The sequence below is a fragment of the Cyprinus carpio genome, chromosome B19 (assembly GCF_018340385.1).
Source record: "Cyprinus carpio isolate SPL01 chromosome B19, ASM1834038v1, whole genome shotgun sequence".
In the NCBI taxonomy this organism is placed as follows: Eukaryota; Metazoa; Chordata; class Actinopteri; order Cypriniformes; family Cyprinidae; genus Cyprinus; species Cyprinus carpio.
The window spans coordinates 13,296,531-13,319,082 of NC_056615.1; the positions used below are offsets into that span (position 1 = coordinate 13,296,531).

Here is a 22,552-nt window from a genome sequence, read left to right on the forward strand (position 1 = left end):
CCACAGAACAGGTTTTTCTATTCAAACTTTCAAAAAATTCACCTTGCCCAATATAAACACACCAAAAAAACATCAATTAAAAAAGTTACACACATAAAAAATGCATCTACAGTGTCCTCAAAGTGCCTAAAAACGATCAAGTTAAAGTTAAAAAGTTACACTTTTAAAAAATGCATCTCGAGACCTTGTGTTTTTCTCCCTTCCACCACCCACGTCTTTCATTTTTCAAAGCAAAAACGTGTTCTGTGTGAATGGCCCCTAAGTCTGTCTTGGACACTTTTATAACTGGACTGCAAAATATATTGCACTGAATTGTGGTTCCAGTAGACTTATGTCTGACGAATAAACAATATAACGACTTCTAAAGCCAGTTTTATAATGTCTATTCAAAGATTTGCAATATTGTGATGCCATAAACGATCTTCTTTGAGGGCAGTTTTCAGCAAAGATTTAAGAGAATGATTTAGTGTGCAGACAGGAGGGTGGCTCTTTGAAGAGTTTCTGTTTCTTACTGTCAGTGTTGGGCTCTAGAGATAGAAAAGAGAGAAAAAAGAAAGAAACGGAGAGAGAAAGAAAGAGACAAAGAGAGAATATGGAATGAGACTAACATGGCGCTGCTGGCGGTAGAGCTGGACAGGGCGGTACTGGAGATCACACCGCACTTGGAGCATTTCAGGAGCAGCCTGCTACGCGCTTCCAACGGCGGACTTCAGGACCCAATACACACACACACACACACACACACACACACACACACACACACACACACACACACACACATATATATATATATATATACATATATATATATATATATATATGACATATATCATTAATATATGTTCATACAGGAACGAAATGTACATGACACAAAGCAGCAAGGTAGGCAGGAATATAATAATAAAAAAACACACTCATTAATATCCATCCATACACACATTCATACCAGTACACATTAACATAACAAAGGTAAAAGGTTTGAATGTAGAATGCAGGGGAATTACAAATGGAATTTTTGACAGATGACGACAAAACACGCACATAAGGAAAGGGAACACAAAACAGAGGAAAAAGAAAGAGAAAGAGAAAATTAAAGTAATGCCAAGAAAACAGCATCAAGCAATGAACAACAGCAACGACAGAGTGAGATCTGTAATGAATGTCACAGCGTGAAAGTGGCAACACAGTACAATAACGAGAGAGAGAAACAGATGATGATGGCAGGAAAATGGAGAGAAACACAGTAGAATGCGACCACAGATCATTAACAATCAGCAGATGAGGCAGATGGGAGCTGCAAAGACTAACCTACTTCAGCTGCTCACTGAAGTGTGTGCGTATTATAGGAGTATTTGTGTGTGAAAACAGGAAAAGCTGCTGCAGAGAGAAGGATAGTCTCTCGCTGTTGTCACACACAAACACACACCTGATACCACCCGTGACCCCCTGATTTGTGTAAGCATTGTTAGAAAGCAGATCAGCATGTCCAGGTTGGTCTCCCTCAGGTCATTAACCAGGAAGTTCAGTTTTTAATGAACCCTGTTACAATCCCCCTCAGCTTTATAAATAAGAGTCTGCGATGTAAAAGTGGCACTACAAATGTAAAGGACACTGAATACTTTTCCAATCAGGAAAAATGGATTATGTATGTGTGAATATGTGAATACAAATGTATTTTGTCTTGTGCCTTTGGGAGATTTTTCCACTTTGTTTTAAGTGAAGAAATGTTTAAATTAAGTGAGATTTATGCTAAAACCTACTGAAATGGAAAAAAGACAAATTACACATATATATATGATATATTCTTAGAAAATACTGATGTCTTGGGAATTTCTTATGCAGTTTTACATCCTGGGTAAATTATTCTTGTTTTAAGGACGAGGCTAAGACTTTACATTGACTACATTGTTACAAAAAATAATAATAAAAATAAATAAATAAAATTCTATTTCACATGAATGCTGTTCTTTTGAACTTTTTATTCATCAAAGAATACTGAGAAAAAGAAAAAAAAATCCACCAAAATTTTAAGCTGCTCTATAGCTATCTGTGTGAGCCATAATAATAGGCACAACCAGTTTTATTAATTGAGAGATTTATTCAGTAAGGAATAATTATCTCATCATTTTATTGCAGTCATACGCACATTCCATACAGTTTGTCCGAGTTGTGCATTAATCTGAACGGTGAGCTTGGTTTTGGTGGAGGAGGTTTTGATACATCGCATGAGATGCAGCCACAATATTTTTATGCCGCACAATTGATTTAAACACAGTCAGTTATATTTTAAGATTGATTTTATGGATTACGAAACTTTAATTTCCTTGATCTTAATTATATGATGTCATTACATTGCTGTCTTGCCGCCAGCCAATCAATGCATTGCTGATCATGGTTTCAAGTATGGATATATCTACCCTTTTCAATGAACATGACAACAGAAAGTAATTTTAGACAACATAATCTAGACATTTTAATCTAATCTTCAGACTTGTTTGAAGAACCAAATTATCCAGAGATCAGTTATCAGGATTAAAAGATCTGTCAAATAATTTCAGATGTATTAAGCGGGGTATGAAGAACAGACCCCAGCACTTCTATACTGATAATAATAAGAAATTAGAAATTAAGAAATACTATTTTCTTTTGGCTAAATGAAATTCATTTGTCCAGTGCTTTATGGATTTACTGAATAGACATCCTACACTTGGCTCAAACTCGACAGTTAATTCAACTCGCTTAACTGTATGGCGCTCTGAAATCGTAAAAAAATACACAAAACTACTGTACATACTGTACATATACTTTATTCCATTTGGTTTGAATTTAGTGTGTGTTCTGAGATGCTGATTGAAAGTGTAAAGGAAACAAAAGACAGCCTCATGTCACAGACTTGGAGAAAGTGTTCTGAACATCAGAAATATGGAAATGAGGGGCACTCAGGATCAGCAACTAAGAGAAGAAGCAGCTTATTACAACAGTGGACCTGTGTTCCATTTACACACACAACCTTAAAACACAGAAAGCATGAAACTAAATTTAGTGTAGTATTTAATTTACTAAAAAAGAAATATGTCCACCACAATAATAATAATAATAATAAAGGATTGTGAATAAAATATGACTAAGGTTTCTTAAAATATGATTAAGGTTTCTTGCTAAGGTTTCTGAGTGGTTTTGCTCTTGCAGTGCGGTTGCTTACTGGCCCACTTCCAATTATCTGATACTGCAGTCTCTAGATATGGCTTTGGTCCCTCCTTGAGGTCTATTTTATCGCCTGCCAGGTGCAGTCAGGTTGCTTTGAAAAATAATAGCGCTTCCTCTCAGTTAGTCACATGTTTTGAGGTATCATTTATGCACACAGCACAATGTGTTACGTGGCAAAATGGAGCACCTGAGGTTAGGGACAGACAGCAAACTCCTAAGGCACAAATATGAGCGATAAAAACAGTGATGTTTGTTGTACTAAAAATGATTGCAACTAAAAACAGAACTGCATATGTACTGTACTGTTCTGTATGTGAAAGACAGCATGAGTGTGTGAATATGGAAATGAGTCAGATTGAATTTAAACGCTGAGACATTTTTATATCAAAGCCACTAGCTTAAAAATCCATAGTTGGCCATTGCAGCTCCCAATATGCATTGAAATCCCTTGTACATAAACATTACAGGACAAGAAAAGTGGAAAAAGACAAATCAATTAGGGCAAAATTGCAGAACGTACTCTTGCCTGGAGGGATTACAAATATCCGGTCATTGGATTAGCTCAGATATCTGATTAGCTCCTCATTCAATTAGTAAGACCCACAGTTTCCTGTCAAGACATCGGTATGGTGGTCCACCAAAGCAATGCCACATATCTAAATGGCATTTTTACAGCTTACATTCAGATTACAATGCAGAGAGGCTATCGGTAGCTATTAGATTCACTAATTCAGTTGCATTGTGAGCAGTAAGGCTGTTCTCATGCCTTCAGTACTGGCTAAAACACGTTCATGCATCACAATGAGCTCAACAGCAGTTGAACCCTGTGCTCATTTTAAACAATGTAGAGCACTTATCTTTGCTTAAAAATGGGGGTTTCTGATGCAGCGTTAGTTTAATTAAAGACGAAGGGCTGTGAAAATGCTCTTGAAGTTTCCAGGTAGTGGATTCATGGAGCGGAATGGGAATATTCAATCTCTCAGTGCGATTTAGCCTCTTGTTTGAGGTGAGGGATGTGGCGGTCCACTCATTAACACAAGTGTTTAATGGATCACTCTGCTTTGTGTCCAATCAAACAAAGGCAAAACAGAACAAGCATTTTAAAAGCACAAGGGCTCCTTGATCCTGTCAGTATATGCAGTTACATGAACAATGAATATACACTTAGCTAATGACAGAGCTATCAGAAGACAAGCCTGAGGTTAGCAGGCCAGCAAATCAATACAAGTCCATTAATGAAGCTGTCATATCTTGGCTTTCAGTCTGATGTTTTTCAACTTTTAGTGGGCGTGTGTGTGTGTGTGTATGTGTGCGTCAGAGAGAGAGAGCATGAGTTACTTTGCCCATACAAATATTTGACAGGATATTTTAAACCTTCAACAGGCCAGTGGTAAATGAGTGACTTGGTGCAAATCCAGAAATAGATGGGTATCACATAGCCATCACTTTGACCTTCACTTACTTACCCTGCTCTCTGCTTTTTGGACTTGTCTGAGATGCCATCTCTAGACATGAGCTTATTGAAGACCACTATTCCAATCAGCATGTTCACCTGCAGCAAAGAGAAAGAGGGTTAATTTATTTATTTGTTACATTTTTTGATGCTAGATTATGCTGGTTATTTCAAGTCAGGATCTTATTTAGCCTGTAAAATGTAACTATCATATTTTTTTTGTGGTGAAGTCAGTGAGAGTAGTGTTTGTTGACTAGTTAGCAACAGGGTTACACTCTATTCAGAACAGAAGAAAAAGCCTTAAAGTTAACAGGTTTATAGACTTTCTGACAGATAGACAGATACAACAAATCGACAGAACGACAGAGAGAAGAGTTGAATGACTGATTGATTGAACGATTGAGTGGATCGACAGAACAATCAACATATAGAGACTGTTAGATAAAATGATAGAACACTATAATGATAAAACAGATAGAATGACAGACAGACAGACAAATACAGGTGCATCACAATAAATTAGAATGTCTTGGAAAAGTTCATTTATTTTAGTAATTCAACTCAAATTGTGGAACTTATGTATTAAATAAATCCAATGCACACAGACTGAAGTAGTTTAAGTCTTTGGTTTTTTAATTGTGATGATTTTGGCTGACATTCAACAAAACCCCACCAATCTCAGCAAATTAAAATACTTCATAAGACGAATTAAAAAAAAAAATAATAATAATAAAAAAAAAACATTTTTAGTGAATTGTTGGCCTCCTGGAAAGTGTTCATTTACTGTACATGTATTTAATATATGGCAATGAGGTGATCAGTTTGTGGCACTGCTGAGGTGGTATGGAAGCACAGGTTTCTTTGACAGTGGCCTTCAGCTCATCTACATTTTTTGGTCTTTTGTTTCTCATTTTCCTCTTGACACTACCCCATAGATTTTCTATGGGGTTCAGGTCTGGTGAGTTTGCTGGCCAGTCAAACACACCAACACCATGGTCATTTAACCAACTTTTGGTGCTTTTGGCAGTGTTGGCAGGTGCCAGATCCTGCTAGAAAATGAAATTAGCATCTTCAAAAAGCTGGTCAGCAGAAGGAAGCTTGAAGTGCTCCAAAATTATTGGTAAATGGGTGCAGTGACTTTGGGTTTCAAAAATCACAATGGACCAACACCAGCAGATGACATTGCACCCCAAATCATCACAGACTATGGAAACTTAACACTGGACTTCAAGCAACTTGGACTATGATATTCTCCACCCTTCCTCCAGACTCTAGGACCTTGGTTTCCAAATGAAATACAAAACTTGCTCTCATCTGAAAAGAGGACTTTGGACCACTGGGCAACAGTCCAGTTCTTCTTCTCCTTAGCCCAGGTAAGATGCCTCTGACGTTGTCTGTGGTTCAGGAGTGGCTTAACAAGAGGAATACGAGAACTGTATCCAAATTTCTTGACATGTCTGTGTGTGGTGGCTCTTGATGCCTTGACCCCAGCCTCAGTCCATTTCTTGTGAAGTTCACTCAAATTCTTGAATAGATTTTGTTTGACAGTCCTCATAAGGCTGCGGTTCTCTCGGTTGGTTGTGCATCTTTCTCTTTCACACTTTTTCCTTCCACTCAACTTTCTGTTAACATGCTTGGATACAGCACTCTGTGAACAGTCAGCTTCTTTGGCAAAGGAATGTTTGTGGCTTACCCTCGTTGTGAAGGGTGTCAATGATTGTCTTCTGGACAACTGTCAGATCAGCAGTCTTCCCCATGATTGTGTAGCCTAGTGAACCAAAACTGAGAGACCATTTTGAAGGCTCAGGAAACCTTTGCAGGTGTTTTGAGTTGATTAAGCTGATTGGCATGTCACCATATTCTAATTTGTTTTGATTGTTGAATTGGTGGGTTTTTGTTAAATGTGAGCCAAAATCATCACAATTAAAAGAACCAAAGACTTAAACTACTTCAGTCTGTGTGCATTAAATTTATTTAATACACGAGTTGCACAATTTGGGCTGGATTACTGAAATAAATGAACTTTTCCACAACATTCTAATTTATTGAGATGCACCTGTAGATGGATGGGTGGGTGGGTGGGTGGGTGGGTGGATGGATGGATGGATAGATAGATAGATAGATAGATAGATAGATAGATAGATAGATAGATAGATAGATAGATAGATAGATAGATAGATAGATAGATAGATAGATAACAGCTAAATACTTCATTTGAACTACTGCAGCATCTAAGTGGAAGAAAATAATTTAGTACTCCTGGCCATAATTTTTGTATAAATACAATTTGGGTAGTGGGACAATAAAGCAGTGTTGTGAGGTGACCTTTAACCCAGGAGCATTTACAGCAGTGGCTCGCTAACAGCCTGTGACAGGTGTTGTGGATTTAAGCCTGGAAGCAAATGGGCAGGTGGGATCATGAAGGGACAGTAATGCCCTCATGTCTCTCAACCACTCTCTCTCTCTCAGCAGATTGTTGTCCAGTCAGCTCAAGCCAGCTGCCCACTGGACACACAGAGCACTGAAGAGGAGCTTAGACAAAGGCCATGGAAAGACCACACACACACACACACACACACACACACACACACGCTCCTGTACCTTTGATACACACATGATTTGAGCCAAGACTGTACTGTTTCTCTTGTATTACAACAGGATGGCACAACTGTAGGGACTTATATGCAACTATTGCAGAAGGTTCATCTGACCATGTAGAATGGAGACTTATTTCAAATAAATGAGCCCCTGGTATATAAAATAAAAAACTTAGTCACCATTTTTAAACAAAAAATAAATTATATTTGGAAACATGTTATTAAAAAATACAATTTAATGTAACATGTTGTTATGATACATCAATTATTTTTGATCTGATGTCATATACAAGTACGATACTATGTATTACTTAATACATTTTAATGTAAGAGAGAAACTGTTATTTCATTAACATTATTGAATGCATTAGCTATCATGAGCTAACAGTGAGCAAAATGTTTACAGCATTTATTATTCTAGATTAATGTTAATTTACAAATATGTATATTGTAAATCTAAAATAATTTATACATACTTTATTGCTCAAATGTTTGGGGTTGGTAAGATTTTATTTTTATTTATTGTTTTATTTGTATTTTTATAAACAAGTTTCTTCTGCTTTCCAAGGCTACATTTATTTGATTAAAAATACAGTAAAAACAGTAATGTTATTAAATGGTATTTCAATTTATTATAAATGTTTTCTATTTTAATATTTTTTTTCTTTTAAACAATCAATTATCAATCATTAATTACATTATTCATCATCACCACAATAACACACATATAACACTACAATATTTTGCTCAAAAGAAACATTTCCTATCTATATCCTACTGACCCCAAACTTTTAAATGATGCTGCATTTTGTTCATAATACATTAATTGTAATTTTTATCAATTTGAGATGTTAAATATGTATTTATATATGTTGTAAACACTTTAAAAGTACTATTTATTGTTAGTTCATGTTACTAATGTTTCATCCGAGCATTACCCAAAAATAGTTTGAGATGAAACAATAATTGGCTGGACCCACGAAAGACCCCCTGTTGAAAACCCCTGCACTAAATTAACACTCAGCCTGTTCAGTCTGCTCCGAGAGCATATACAACCTACCAAGTCTAACACGTTTACAATTGCCGTTCATATTCTCATCATGCAAGGCGCTAGCTTAGACAATAGGTCTTCCGTTTTACTATTTGCTAGAGGCAAGATTAATTATTTTTCCATTAATTAGATTTGCCTCTCCAAGGAGGGAACCAGCATCTCCAGATGCCCAAATCTCATTTGCAGTTGTTTGTTTGAGTGGGCTGCTTCATGACACCACCAAGAAACAAACAACGCAAATCACATCTGACCATGAAAAACAACGCAAACACCTCACAGAAAACACACAGCACCTGAAGGGCTGTGGACGATATATATATATATACACACACACTTTGGTTGCTTTAGGCTAATAAGCTCATCAAGTTCACTCATGCATTTTACACTGATGAAAAATACACACATTTGAAATGAGACAGGCCTCAACTCTAATCTCATTAGTGAAAATTCTCTTTGACTGCCAGCTTGATATATTTAAAATGCATATTAATCTGGGCAGAGATCATGTTGGCTAAATCTGACCAATGAAAAAGCACAAAGTCTGAGACCTACCAGTACAATGACAGCAGCAGGACCGACAAAAGCATAAAGCAGCCCTCCTTCCAAAGACAACCAACAACTGAAATTGAGAGAAATAGATACAGTGAAATATAAACGCTGCAAATTACAAATGAGAGTTGAGATATTTTTGGCTTTTGTTCAGAAAAAAAAAAAAAGGGTTGTTGAAAGTAACTGAAAAAAAAAAAAACTAAATAAATTATTATATTATGCAGTTTTCATTATACCTTTAATATATATATTATATATATATATATCACAAAAATAAAGATTAAATAAAAAAAGGAGAAGAAAAATAAATTAAGCCAGCTTGTATTCTAAACAAATTGATTCCCTAAATTAAAAACTGAAGAGGATATCTCAAAAACAACCTCTCCATCTTACTACTTTGTTTTTAGAAATACCATACTGTTAAAGTGCTTTCATTGCAGAGATCAAATAAAAACGTCATAGCTAATAGACCAATAAAGATAGTGCCTGGTAAAGTTCTACACAAACAGCGCTGCAAAAGCTGGAAGGTCATACTTTATAGATGAGCGTTATTAATCATGATTTTAAAGGAGCTATTTCAATATTTGCTAATGTTCTGGTCAAGTGCAATCAAATAGATTTCAATTTAGTTTGTATTCTGAAGTCCTTGTGAAATGTCCTCTTTGAAAAGATCATGGACGTATGCACTCAATCATGCAGACGTCTGTAGAGAAGAGTGCCTGTGAAGTACTGTAAGCAGGCTGTTACTGATCAAAGATCTCAAAAAACACCACTATTCCCAACTCTTGTCACCAATCAAAAATGTGTCCTTTGGTTTGAGGGGAATCCATGTGTCAGACGTATCCAATTAAAAATCTCAAAAACCACCACTGTTTGCAACTTTTGTCTCCGATTAGTCAGGGAGCCCCCTTCCTTAAATCAATTGCTTAGCAGTGCAGCAAAGACAGAAACCATTATATGCAGAGCAGCAGACAATGGCCACCACTTTGTGGGAATCCATATGAATAGAGGTAGAACAGGACTTTCTGAGGACTCTCTGACTCAAGATTCTTGTTGAAGAATTTCTTCCAAAGTAAAAGGTCAACATTAGGCAGAATATACAAAATACAGCTCTAAAGATGAAAAAAGCTGGCATCATATCAGTTGATAAAACCTTGGTTATTTTCAGACTTGGATTTGGATTGCAAATATTTAATTTGGTCAGACTTTTACATGTCACACTTTGGTCCAATTCAACTTTTACCTCAAAAAAAAAAAAAAAAAAAAAAAAAACCTCCTGATTTGCTGCTTATTAATATTTGATATGGTAGTTGTTAAGTTTAGATACTGGGTAAGATTATAATAATAGGCATGCTAATGAGCAACTACTTAACACTGAGAATTGGTCCCTGTACTTAAGTGTTACCTATTATTTGTTCATTGGTCTCTTGAAATGAACATAAATAAGGACATGTCGATCAAAAATCAATGTTAGATATCAAATCATCATTCTTAGAATGGTGAAACTCTATATACTGGAATGAAATGTGTCATGTATATTGCAATAAATGAAAAACGTGTATTTTTAACATGCTAGTAGTTTCAGTTTCACTTCAAATATTATTTAGGCTTGTCATTTATACTAAATATTTATAATGAATGTATATATTTCATTCTTGTTCTGCTCTGAATACTATACATTTAAATAATTAGTTTTGGAGTGAGGGGAATTCAATGCATTTTTATAGTGGTTGTTTTGTTTTATTTACCAGTATTTTACATTATTTCTGAATGCGACTTACAATGCAATATGTCCCACTACCCATTTTACCAAGTACTCTGTGATCATACAAAATTACTGTAACATGTACATATCTTAATGTATTTTTGATGTACTGTAGGTACTTCTGTATTTATTTTAACATCCAAAGACTTGACTGAGTCTTGACATACTGTAACCCTCAAAACAGAACCAGAACAATGTTTTAATGTAACATAAATGTTGTCTTTGTGAAACTGTGCTGCATCAGTGATACTTACTAACTTGGCGTGCCGTAACCTCTGGCCCGGGTAAAACCCACAGATACAGCGAAAAAAAAAACAAAAAAAAAACCAAAACAAACCTAAATAAAAAAAAAGGGGGGAAAAAAAGGAACCCACTGAAATTGAAAAGTTCATTGAAATGATTTACTGATAAAGAATATTGAGTTGAAATTCCGAAAAATAAACTAAAATATTGACATGCATGCAGAAATTGCCCGCCACATATAATAACAGATGACAAGCACTGCTAAAAGGAAAATTCTGAACAGAAAATGCGACCTAGAATTTTTTATTTTTTTTCAGAACCATTAATGGCAAATGGCCAGAGGCTGGAGGGGAAGTTAGCTGAAGTAATCTCCTCTCACATTGGCGACTTTCTTTAGCTTTTGCCCTTTTCACGGACAAATGCACATGGCGTACAGGTACACCATTCCCCCTGTGCGCAGTGCCCTCCCAGACCCCAGACACGCTACTTTAGCAGAGAGCAATTCCCATGGGTCTCTGTGTATGTGTCTTTTTTCATGAGGTCGAAGTGTAGCAGTGTAAACGTTCCTGTCTGTGTTCTCTAAAAGCGCTCCACAGGGCAAGTACACAGAGCAAGCACTGTGACCCTCTTATAGAAACACTGTGAATGCTAGCTGAAACCAAAAGCTTTTATGACGTACAGTATAATATCATTAAATACACATTACTGTGTTTTGCTTCAGGTGTTAGCTTTCAAATGCATGTATTAAAAATGTTTCAGTTCAGAAATCCAAGGGCTCAAAGTGTAAAATAACATGTTCAGTATAGCAAATTTATTTTAATAGAATGAAAGGGATATTTTAAATACAACCTCTTTATACTACTTAAGGTTTCTGGATATATCACATTGTTAAATTGCTTTGTGATACAGTTCAATGTAATTAAATGCATATTACTGTGTTTTGCTGCGGGATTCAGGTGTTATCTTTCAAATGTATATATTTTATATATTTCAGTTCAGATTTCAAATGGCACAATGTGTAAAATTAGCACATTCACTATAATACATACGTGTTTAAAACTGGCCAATAATTATAATTAATTTCTTTGAAAAAATGACTTTTCAGCCAGAAAAACAAAACAAAACAGGGCTCTAACATTTGCTCACCACCTAGACTTTTGTAAAAAAAAAAAAAAAAAAAAAAAAAAAAAATGGGGGCGCTTCAGAAAAAAATCATAGCTTCCCATTTATAAATAAGATGTACAAAAATATCATAAAACTAACTTTATGTATATATTAATATATGTGGATGGATGGATGGAGATATATATATATATATATATATATTATATAAAAATAAGCATGCAATTGTAAATATTGACAGGTCTTGGAATTGTACAAATGTATATTTGTAAAAAATAAAAATAAAATAATAATAATAATAATAATAATAAATAAATAAATAAATAAATAAATCTGAAACCATAATAAAAAATAAATAAATCACAAAACCTTCAAAAACAGCAACAATAATGAATGAATGAATGAATGAATGAACAAACGAACAAACGAATGAATGAACGAACAAATTTGACATGCTGTTGGCAAAGTATGCAGGATTAAATAATAATTATATATAATATTATATAATTACATCATTTTTTTTAATTTATTTTTTATAATTGGATTTTCTTTGTGAGAATCTATATAATATTAAATGTTCATGAGTTCATGAATATAATTTCCTGCCGTAGGAATAAAAAAATACAAATAAAAAAGACTGCATTTTACTATTTAGTATACAGCAGTAAACACTATCATAGCTAAATATCTTTTCAGAATGAAGTTTCCCATCTCAAGACTGGTCCTTGATTACACTGACATGTACAGTGACCTTTCCTCTCCACAATCCCTTCCTCCCAATCCTATCCGGTCTGTGAGACCGGTTTCACCCAATACATAAATAGACCCAACCATTACTCTTGCCCTAAACAGTCAGGGAGGCCAGCTTTACTCATGTGCTAATTAGACCTATCCATTCTTCTCGCTCTATGTCTGTGTGCCACGTCCACACATAATGAGCTCTCCTCTGAAATATTCATGTAATTAACAATGCTCTGATTAACTCTGGAAATTAAAGGCAATTAGAAAAAACTCCAGTTTAGAGAACAGGATTGAAAGACGTGGGAAGGGAGGAGATGAACGGGATCCAAATGCGGCTCTGGAGGAAGCAGCACACAATGAAGGAACATGAGTTTGCTCTGGATTCAAGCTGTGATCATTTCATACTGTAACCAGCGGGGGGTCAAAGTTTGGATAGTTAGAATAGTCAGCTGGCTCCTTCTGGTCGATTCTTTAACCATACTATGTGGGCAAAATAATGTTTCTTCACGGATGGCAAAAGTAGCTGTATATTGTAATAATTTCTTTTTTCAGCAGCATAAAAAACTACACTGAGACACAAACAGTAATCTTAAAAAATTATCAAATCTTTATAAATATATAATATATCTTGCAGCAGACAGGCTATAATGTAGGTAAAAAATAAAAAATAAAATTCTGTCACTTGTGAAATACACACACACACATTCCACTGTTATTTATTTATTTATTTATTCTGTAAGTTCTAACAAAGAGCCCAGTCACATAAATAAATAAATAAATAAAATTGTGCAGGCAGAGGTAATATGCAGTGCTTGATGAAAACAGGAATATTTATATGTTAAACATTAAAGATTAAAATGCAATAATTCTATTTTCCTTTGTTGGGAAACTATGTCATTTTCAATGTCCATGAATAGTATATAATTTATTTAGTCAATTAATCATGGCATTTTTTTTTTTTTTTTTTTACATTTTAATCATTACAAACTATATTTTCTTTAACCATATGTGTTTCATATTCATATTCATATTTAATTTTCTTTCTTTCTTTCTTTCTTTCTTTCTTTCTTTCTTTCTTTCTTTCTTTCTTTCTTTCTTTCTTTCTTTCTTTTTATAATAGGCTTTTGGCTTTATGGATTAGACAGTCAGATATAAGACTCCAAACAATAGGGAGAAGAAATAACACAAGCTGGATTCAAATTTAGGTTTCCCATGCAATCACCACCATCTGACCTTGTACACGACCAGCCAGAGCACATCTATAACAATATCCACATTTCACATTTTGAGTAACATGAGTAATACTTTGTGGACATCCTAGTTAGAAAACTACCACTTCCCTGTGGGCGGCAATGCTATTCTACAATATCTGCAAAGGGCATCTATGAATTAATGGAAGTGATAGTGGATCAATAAGTTACAAAAGAAGTATGTGTGTGCTACTGCAAGTGCTTGAATATCCTTTCAGATCCCGCCAGTGTTAAGATGGTGGCACAAAATGCATTTCTTGTCAACTATCAGACATCTAAGTCTTAATACAGAAGTAACATTGAGCTCCAGTGGCATGTTTATGGTGTATCATTGGGCTCCACTGAAGCAAACTGACATTGCAGACAATCTGATGTGACTGAATTGATAAGAGCTGGCATGTTATACCCCTATGGATGAAAAACTGAAGCTGAAGCATTACAATAACATCAATTTTGACCTTTGATGTTAGTTTCTGGTGTGTGTGTGGGTGTCCTACCCCAGCCCAGGCACAGGAAACGCTTGCGAATGAGGCGGGACCTCATCTTGCCAATCACAGCCAGGTAGGACTGCCATGCCTCTGTCAGTACCCAGCAGAAAGAGGCCAGAAAGAAGAAGTGCAAAAAGGCAGCAGTCACAGTGCACAGTCCCTAGAGACAAAAGAGGGAAGAAGAAAGAAATAGGGAGTAAGAAATAATGAAAAAGATGCGTGAGAAAGCACAGGAAGCAAGAAGAGGTGCAAATAGCTCTCAGCTGATCGTTATCAAAGCCAAGAGAGAGAGAGAGAGATGAAATGATTAATAAGGAGAAGTGGGAACGAGCCGCGGACATTAACGAAAGTCCATTTGGAGAGAAACTGACTCGGTTCCACTGTGGTGTGAAAATGAGCTCTAACGACGCATACTGTCTAGGCTTTTTTTCTTCGTAGACGCTACTTAAAAAGTGAAAATGGGTAAAGTATGATTTAAGTTAGCGGCAAAGGCAAATGAGAAGCGGTAAGCAGAGTATCTCGCTGAGGTTTTATATAATAATGAGGTGCATGTTCTAATGCTAAACACCAGGCCGCTCAGCAAATGACCCAGGAAATGAGAGGGATTTCACACCATTCATGGTTTCCGAAATTAGGCTTATCTGTACTTTCTGAAACTAATGCCGAATATGAGGATTTAGTGAAATATTAAGTCTGGATCGAGGGGGAAGGGGTCCTCCGAGCAGTTTTCTCTGTAGCTCACAGCGACAGGTTGGGTCTTAATTCCAACTCTCATCTCTAATCTCCCTCACTATTATTTTTCAGTGTGACTGTCACAGCTGACACAAAGCTGACCCTCTAGGGCCTTCCACGCATCTGTCTGCTACACATGCCTGCCTGACTTTCTCAAATTCTATTGTGGCCACTTACATAATTTCATGACAGGCTGGAAAGAGAACAAACACCAGTTACCTGTACCACAGACAGACTACTATCTCTATGGAGTCTGCGATCCGAGGTTAAGTACCATTCAGTACTCAATTTTAAATTGAATGTATTTCAATGTATTTTATGGTGCCCTCGTTACACGTTACATGTACTTACAATTATAAAAACAATAAATTATGCATAATTACATGCAAGTAACCCTAAACCAAATCCAAATCCTAAACTTAACCATATAGTAAGTATAATTACAATGTAACAAGGACACCTTAAAATAAAGTGTAACCTAATTTAATTTTTGAATTTGAACTGAATTTGTATGAAGGTAGGGTTAGGGTTAGGTTAAGATATGTAGCAGATTTACAATTGTAATTTCAAATTGTGTAGAATTAAAATAGAATTAAATTTAAAGAAATAAATTGTGTATGTAACTAAATCATTGTAATAATAATAATAATTAAAACTCACCTTATAACGTTATATAATAAATCACTTTATATAATAAATACCAGTTACATACAATTATGAGGAAAACAAAAATTAACAAATGCATATAAAACTACCTTTCAGTTATATAAAGTATTATTATATATTATTACACATTAAATAAAGATGACGATTGTTTATGATTATTATTATTGTTATTATTATTATTATTATTTTTATTATATATATATATATATATATATATATATATATATATATATATATATATATATATATATATATATATATATATATATATATATATATATATATATATATATATATATATATATATATATAAACAAAAACAGCTACATAGGGGCTACTTCCAGAAACACAAAACTAATATGTATATAGTTTAATGAGTTATCTATAATTTTATAAGTTAATATCATGTAGATCATGCTGGAAGGACATATAATTCCCCAGAATACTCTAATATCTTCAAATTGGAGCCAAACATAAAGGGAGCAAGATGGGAACCTGAAGGTTGTTCTTTCTCAGCTCTTTCTCTCATACACATGAGAGAAACACAAATGTGCACACATACTCACCTTACTGAGAGTTTGGGACTGTCCCACCAGTATCAGCACATTGGAGGCCAGTATGGACAGGCAGAAGTTCACCAAGATGATGGACCTCTCTGAACGAATGTACCTAAGAACCAAAGAAAGACAAGAATATCACACGCTGACAACTTTAACAGCGACTTTGTGTTGCTATAATGCCATTGTTATCTGCACAAAAGCTTGATATACAGGTTTATGACATAAAATGTGTGGGATCCATTTATCAAAATCCATTTATCATTTTTTCACTTAATTGAACACTGACAACAAGAGCAGCATCCAGATGACCTACAGATGAACTCCAAAACAGCTTCTTGCCCACAAGCACCGGTGAGCAAAATGTCCTCATCCGCTGTTTGAGCTCTGGCCAGATCTGCTCAAGAGGACAATGACAGTGTCCCCTGGATCTATGGTCTGAGTGATGGGGAGACCTGTGATAAGCTCTCTGATGTGGCAAGTGCACTAATCTTGGACAGAGGAAATACCTTCCCACCTGCTACTCAGGAATTATGGGATAAGGGGCAAAAATCATAGTATGTCGAGACATAAACCAGCTCTAGCACCATTAAAAATTAGCACCAAAACAGCATATTAGAATGATTTCTGAAGAATCATGTGACATATAAATTCAGGGAAAAATTAAAGTCATTCTTCTGAGGAGATAAATACTTGACTAAGCACTTCACTCCTTGTCCACCTTCCACACTCAGTGGTGTTAGCTGATCACGTGACTGGCCTGGGCCATCTGCCACACTGAGTTGTTAGCAACCATGCTAGCCTTCACTAGCACTCTCCACATAATCCTGTCCTGCCACAGGCGGCTCCCGCCATCCCTCATTTGTTCGCAATTATTGCTAATTGCAGTTTTGGCCCACTCTAGATCTACCCCATGCCAGCTGCTCTATCCCATCCGGGGCAACCCCATGTGGGAAGCTACAGTCTGAAAAATGAATCTTTTAGAGTGTAAGTGTACCTGTGAGAGCACTGGGAAGTAAACAAGGGGAATAGTGCAAAAATAGCACATAATATCCTATTATCAGAAGAGGACAGCATAACCTGGAAGCTACATTCAAAGGGGGTCTTCTGTAGGTCTGTGTTGTGTTGCTGGCTGTGGGCCAGTGAAGGGTTTTTGTTGAACCCACCTCCAAAAGGCATATAATATAAGCACCAAAACCATAAAAACAGAACAATATATACAACAAACAACATAATAAGATCACAAACATAAAACTATACCACAACAAACACTCAAAAAATATCAAAATAAAAAACAAACCTTACTGTGAGATGTTTATGGTAAATATATGGGATAAGATACAGTCAGTTGGTCATTAATACAAAATAAACCTGAAGGATAACAGGAGGACCTCGAATCAGCCTGAAGGGGTTTATTTTGTGATAATGACCAGGTGACATTATGTTATCCTGCTAATGACGTGGTTACTTACCAAATGAATAAATAAATGAACATAAAACATTGGAACTGGTACAGTTTCAAAGCAAATAGTTATACAGAATATAAAATGTATAAATGTTATGCTCCACTTCACTTGGTTAAAGTTGCTTACTGGGACAAGCTTTACACAGCTTGATTTTCAGTAAAATTATTTTGAATAAAAGTGTGACACTGCAAAAGAGTATATATTATAATATACACTACTAATTAATATATAGGCTACACTATTGTTTAAAAGTTCAAAAGTAAGAAAATTAAAGCTTTTATTTAACAAGGATGCATTTAATTTTTCAAAAGTGTCAGTTGACACAAAAGATTTCGATGCTGATATTAGTTCAGATATTAGATGCTGAGCATTGTTCATCATTGTTCATAGTTTTCAACACTGATAATAAGTCTGATAAATATAGCACCAAATAAGCATATTACAAAGATTTCTAAAGGACCATATGACATTCAAGACTTTTGACTTTGTCAAAATAAAATAAAATAATAAAATAAAATAAAATAAAATAAAATAAAATAAAATAAAATAAAATAAAATAAAATAAAATAAAATAAAATAAAATAAAATATTATTTTAAACAGTAATATTTCACATTATTATTGTTTTTTTCTGTATTTTAAAAAAGACAGCCTCTGTAATCATAAGACACTTGACATTCAGCTGCAGGATGGGTGAAGGATAAAAAGTGCAGGGGAAAAAATACAGAGGGGCGGTAGGGAGAGGATTACATTCTGCTCAGGATAAAGCTAAAGGCCAAAGGTCTTCTTTCTGAACAGCGTCATGCTTCCCTATCTTCTTTTATACTCCTGGGTTCATTTTCTCTGCTTCCCATCAGGTCAAAGCTAGATTCTCTTCTTAAAGTGGGCATTCTATTCACATCAGCCCTTTAACACTTGCGACCCCTTTGCCCCAGCTTATTAGGCATCTCTGCCGAGAGAAGGGTTACTACGGGTGAACACATGCCTCATGTTTCTGGATTAACCCTCCTACTCAGCCCTACCACCAAGAATTATGGGTAGATCTGTGCAACCTCATATTACCACTGAGATAAATGTTCAGTTCAGGGTTCAAAAGTGCAACATGCAAATGCAAAGAAGTCTAAAATACACAAAATAAAATAAAATATCAATGTCATTCAGCTTTCTCTCCAGTCTGGAAGGAATGACAGTGTTAAATGCAGTGCTGTAATCAGTAAAGAACAAAGAAAATTCTGACATTAGTGCTTTCCTGTTGAGTCAGTGCAGCATGAAGATCCCAAAAAATTGCCTTTTCACTGGACATGTTAGATTGTGAACTCCAGGGGGTCTAATCACTCAGACTGTATCATGTTAATGCGCTCCATCAGCAGCTCTTCACAGCACATCATTATGGTGGATCAGTCTGTAATCATTATACAGGTCACGGTATTTTTCTTTGCAACTAGAAAAATATCATAGTCATAGAGTAGTGAGAAATCCCTACTGCCTTCATTTGTCTGTTTTTGTGACTATGCCACAAACTGTGGTACACAAAGATCAGGAAAATTGTGTTCATTTTTTTATGTTACTACTCCTGATAGACTACTTCTGAAGGTCATGCCTATGCCAAAACGTAAATCCACACTTCTCTTTTGAATTCTATGTGCTGCTTATGGGAGATAATAATAATTCAGTAGAAATCTGTAGAGCTTTCTACCATCTGCTGGTTGGCATGATTAAAGTCTTCCACAATCAGGGACACAACATCAGGGTAGGTACTTTAATAGCTCTTAATATTAGTTTACAAAATGTCTTTTCTTGATCTGAATGGGCAAAACATTTATTTAACAGTAAGATATTCAAAGTTAGGGCAATTAATTGCTTAATCAGGACACCGGGAATTTACAGTTAATTATTATTATTTTTTTTTCTTTTGTGCATTTTCTGTTCTGTGGAAATTCGCAAAGTTTATTTAGCGGCCACAGATTCTGTGTCAGCATACCTTTTAAAATCAGTCAATTTTAAAAGACTACTGGTGACTAATGTTCATCTCTGGGATGAACGTTTATTGGTGTGATTCACAATGCACTGACTGTCAATTCAACTCAGCTGTTATCATCGTAAACAAATTATTGAATTTATTACACAGAACTATGGAAGCTAATTTTTACTACAGAATAAAAAATATAAAAAAAGATAGTTGCAATTTTTACTGTGGCAGAAAAAAAGATTCTGAGAGAGAAAAAAATTGTGAGATGTAGACAGAGAATTCTGTGGGGGGGGGGGCAGTACTGGTGATGTACAGTAAACTCAAAATACAGAGAAAATAAATCAGAATTGTGAGATGTAAATTCGCAATTACGAACTTATAACTTGTTACTGTGACATATAAACTTGCAAATCTGAGAAAAAAACTGAATTGTAAGGTACAAAATCACAATTATGAAAAAAAAAAGTTTTAATTTTTGTATTCCATGGTGGAAATAAGCTTACATACTGAACAGCAATTCAATAAAGCAGCTTTTAAATACATTCTTCAAGGTGATTAAGATAAAACAAACAGAAAAAATCTTATCTTAATTGAATCACTAACAAGTGTAGTTCACTGACTCACACCACTTCAACTGCTCCTGCATCCAGTGTCCCTGTGGACACATTCTTCCTCTTCAGGTTCTTGGAATAGGAAGCACAGGCAGGTGATCTGCGATAGTGGTGTGGCAGTAATCAAGAGCATTCTTTCAGGGCAAGAACCATGCTGGTAATATTTCTAAAGAAATTAAAGCATCCTGCAATCATTAAAGTCTCCTGCAATCAGGGACACAGCATCAGGGTGGCTACTGTCATAGCTGTTAAAGGCACAGTTCAGTCAAAAAAATAACATTCTGTCATCGTTAGCTCATGTCGTTCCAAACCTATATTACGGACTATCTTTTTGTGGAACATAGAAGATATTTTGGGAAATGTCTCAGTGTGTTTTTCCCATATGGTAACCAAAACTGAATGGTTAGCAACATTTTGTAACCTCAAGGTGAGTCAATGATGACAGAATTTTTATTTTAGAGTGAACTTACTGATCTGATTGGAGCAGAATATAGATTGCATACATGATGTCAAATGAAAATCCTGAGGAAATGCTGTTATTTAACAGTGGGATTCCATATTGGAAGGACAACAAAGTCAGAAAACCAGAAGCTTAACATGAGACATGTGCCACCTTTCAATCCGTGTGATCCATCAAGCTGCACAGCTTCAGTTGTATTAGGGGTCAGCTAAGGATTGTTGAGACAGAATCTAGCAATACATGATGCCCAACTAAAGGCTTAACCTCTCTGTCAGTTTGTTCATCCCATTCTTCACAGACTTCATGCTGAACAGAATGCATATATAAAGTTGATTGGAAACAATGAGTATTGTCAAAAAAAAAAAAAGATATAAATTACCAGTTTCACAAATATTTTGTGTGAAAAGTTTAATTTAAAATGTTATTTGCTTCTGAAGAGCATCTTGTGTTTCAATGTACTGTACAATAAGCATCTGACAATTCATCTCAAATCACATGCTCAGTGTCGTAAATTAGCTTTTTAGATTAGTGACCAAAAATGTAACACCATAGATATTCAGACCCCACTGTATATGGTTCAACAGCCACTATAAGGTCAAAGGCAGTCATAAATATTGGTGAAATGAGTGGCGTGGGTCGACATGCAACAATCTATTTCTCTTCAGTGTCATGAGACTCCACAGGTCTGTTTCTATATTCAAAAGCCTCTCTTTATGTTGCCTTACCATTAAAAACACAAATCTTTAGATTTCCAGTCAGGCCTTCTCTGTGACTTAAACACTTGACATGATGGATTTAAAAAGCCATGGCAGAGACTCAAATAAATAATACTGAATGTTCTTTAGTAGAGCCTGAAATGGTACAGGTTTGCATTTATAAAGCTTGCAGCTGTTTAGAACAAGCTGTGAATTGGCTTGAATATGAAGTCCTCATTCATGCACTTACAGCTCAATTGGCCTCCTGGTGTGGACCGGTCAGGCTTCCACACAAAGGGTTTATGACTAAGCAGCCTTTGTGAACAAAGATCCCTAGAGCTTGTGTGTGGGTTGTGGCATTGGCCTACCAACAGCGCACACTGTGCGTATCTATGTGTGCACATCTGTTCTCTGTAAACCTGTGTGAGTGTTTGTGGGCAAAGGAAAGGTAGGCAAGGGAAAAAGAGGCGATAAAACAGCTTAGAGAGTGGGAGAGAGCTCAGAGCGGGTATAGCAGCAGTGTTTTTACTGGAACTGGCAGGTGCAGGTGTAACAGGTGGCATTGGAAGAGGTGCTGCCAACCTTCACTCTCATCTTTTGCTTAGCCTATTGTCCCTGGCATATTAATTGCCAACATTATGCCTCTGCCGGCTTCGGTTTGGCAATTTTAACCATTTTAGTAAGCCAGCAGCCTGAAAAATGACTAGAGATGTTGTCTTTCTCACAGAAATGCCATTGACAGAGTAGATGGGAGGATTGCTCCTAATGTGAAGCTGAAAACACTAAAGCACTAGGGGCGTATGTATAGAATATCAGTCTCTGTGAGAATAGACAGCAACAGCTGGGTGTTGAGAGCAAAAATTACATTCAATTTCTCTACAGAGAAGGCTCAAAAGTTTTTGTTGTATGGTCACCTACCAAAAATTTTAGG

General features: G+C 35.6%; 1 protein-coding gene across 1 annotated transcript in view; it reads right to left on the minus strand.

Annotated features, from left to right (window-relative positions):
• Positions 1-22,552, minus strand: part of adgrb2 (adhesion G protein-coupled receptor B2) — a 255,499-nt gene that overhangs the window by 28,674 nt on the left and 204,273 nt on the right. Inside the window, 8 exon segments of the mRNA XM_042745491.1 lie at positions 609-707; positions 4,674-4,759; positions 8,861-8,927; positions 10,877-10,934; positions 14,461-14,626; positions 16,431-16,533; positions 17,588-17,623; positions 20,480-20,538. Of these exon segments, the coding sequence (XP_042601425.1) occupies positions 609-707; positions 4,674-4,759; positions 8,861-8,927; positions 10,877-10,934; positions 14,461-14,626; positions 16,431-16,533; positions 17,588-17,623; positions 20,480-20,538 (674 nt within the window).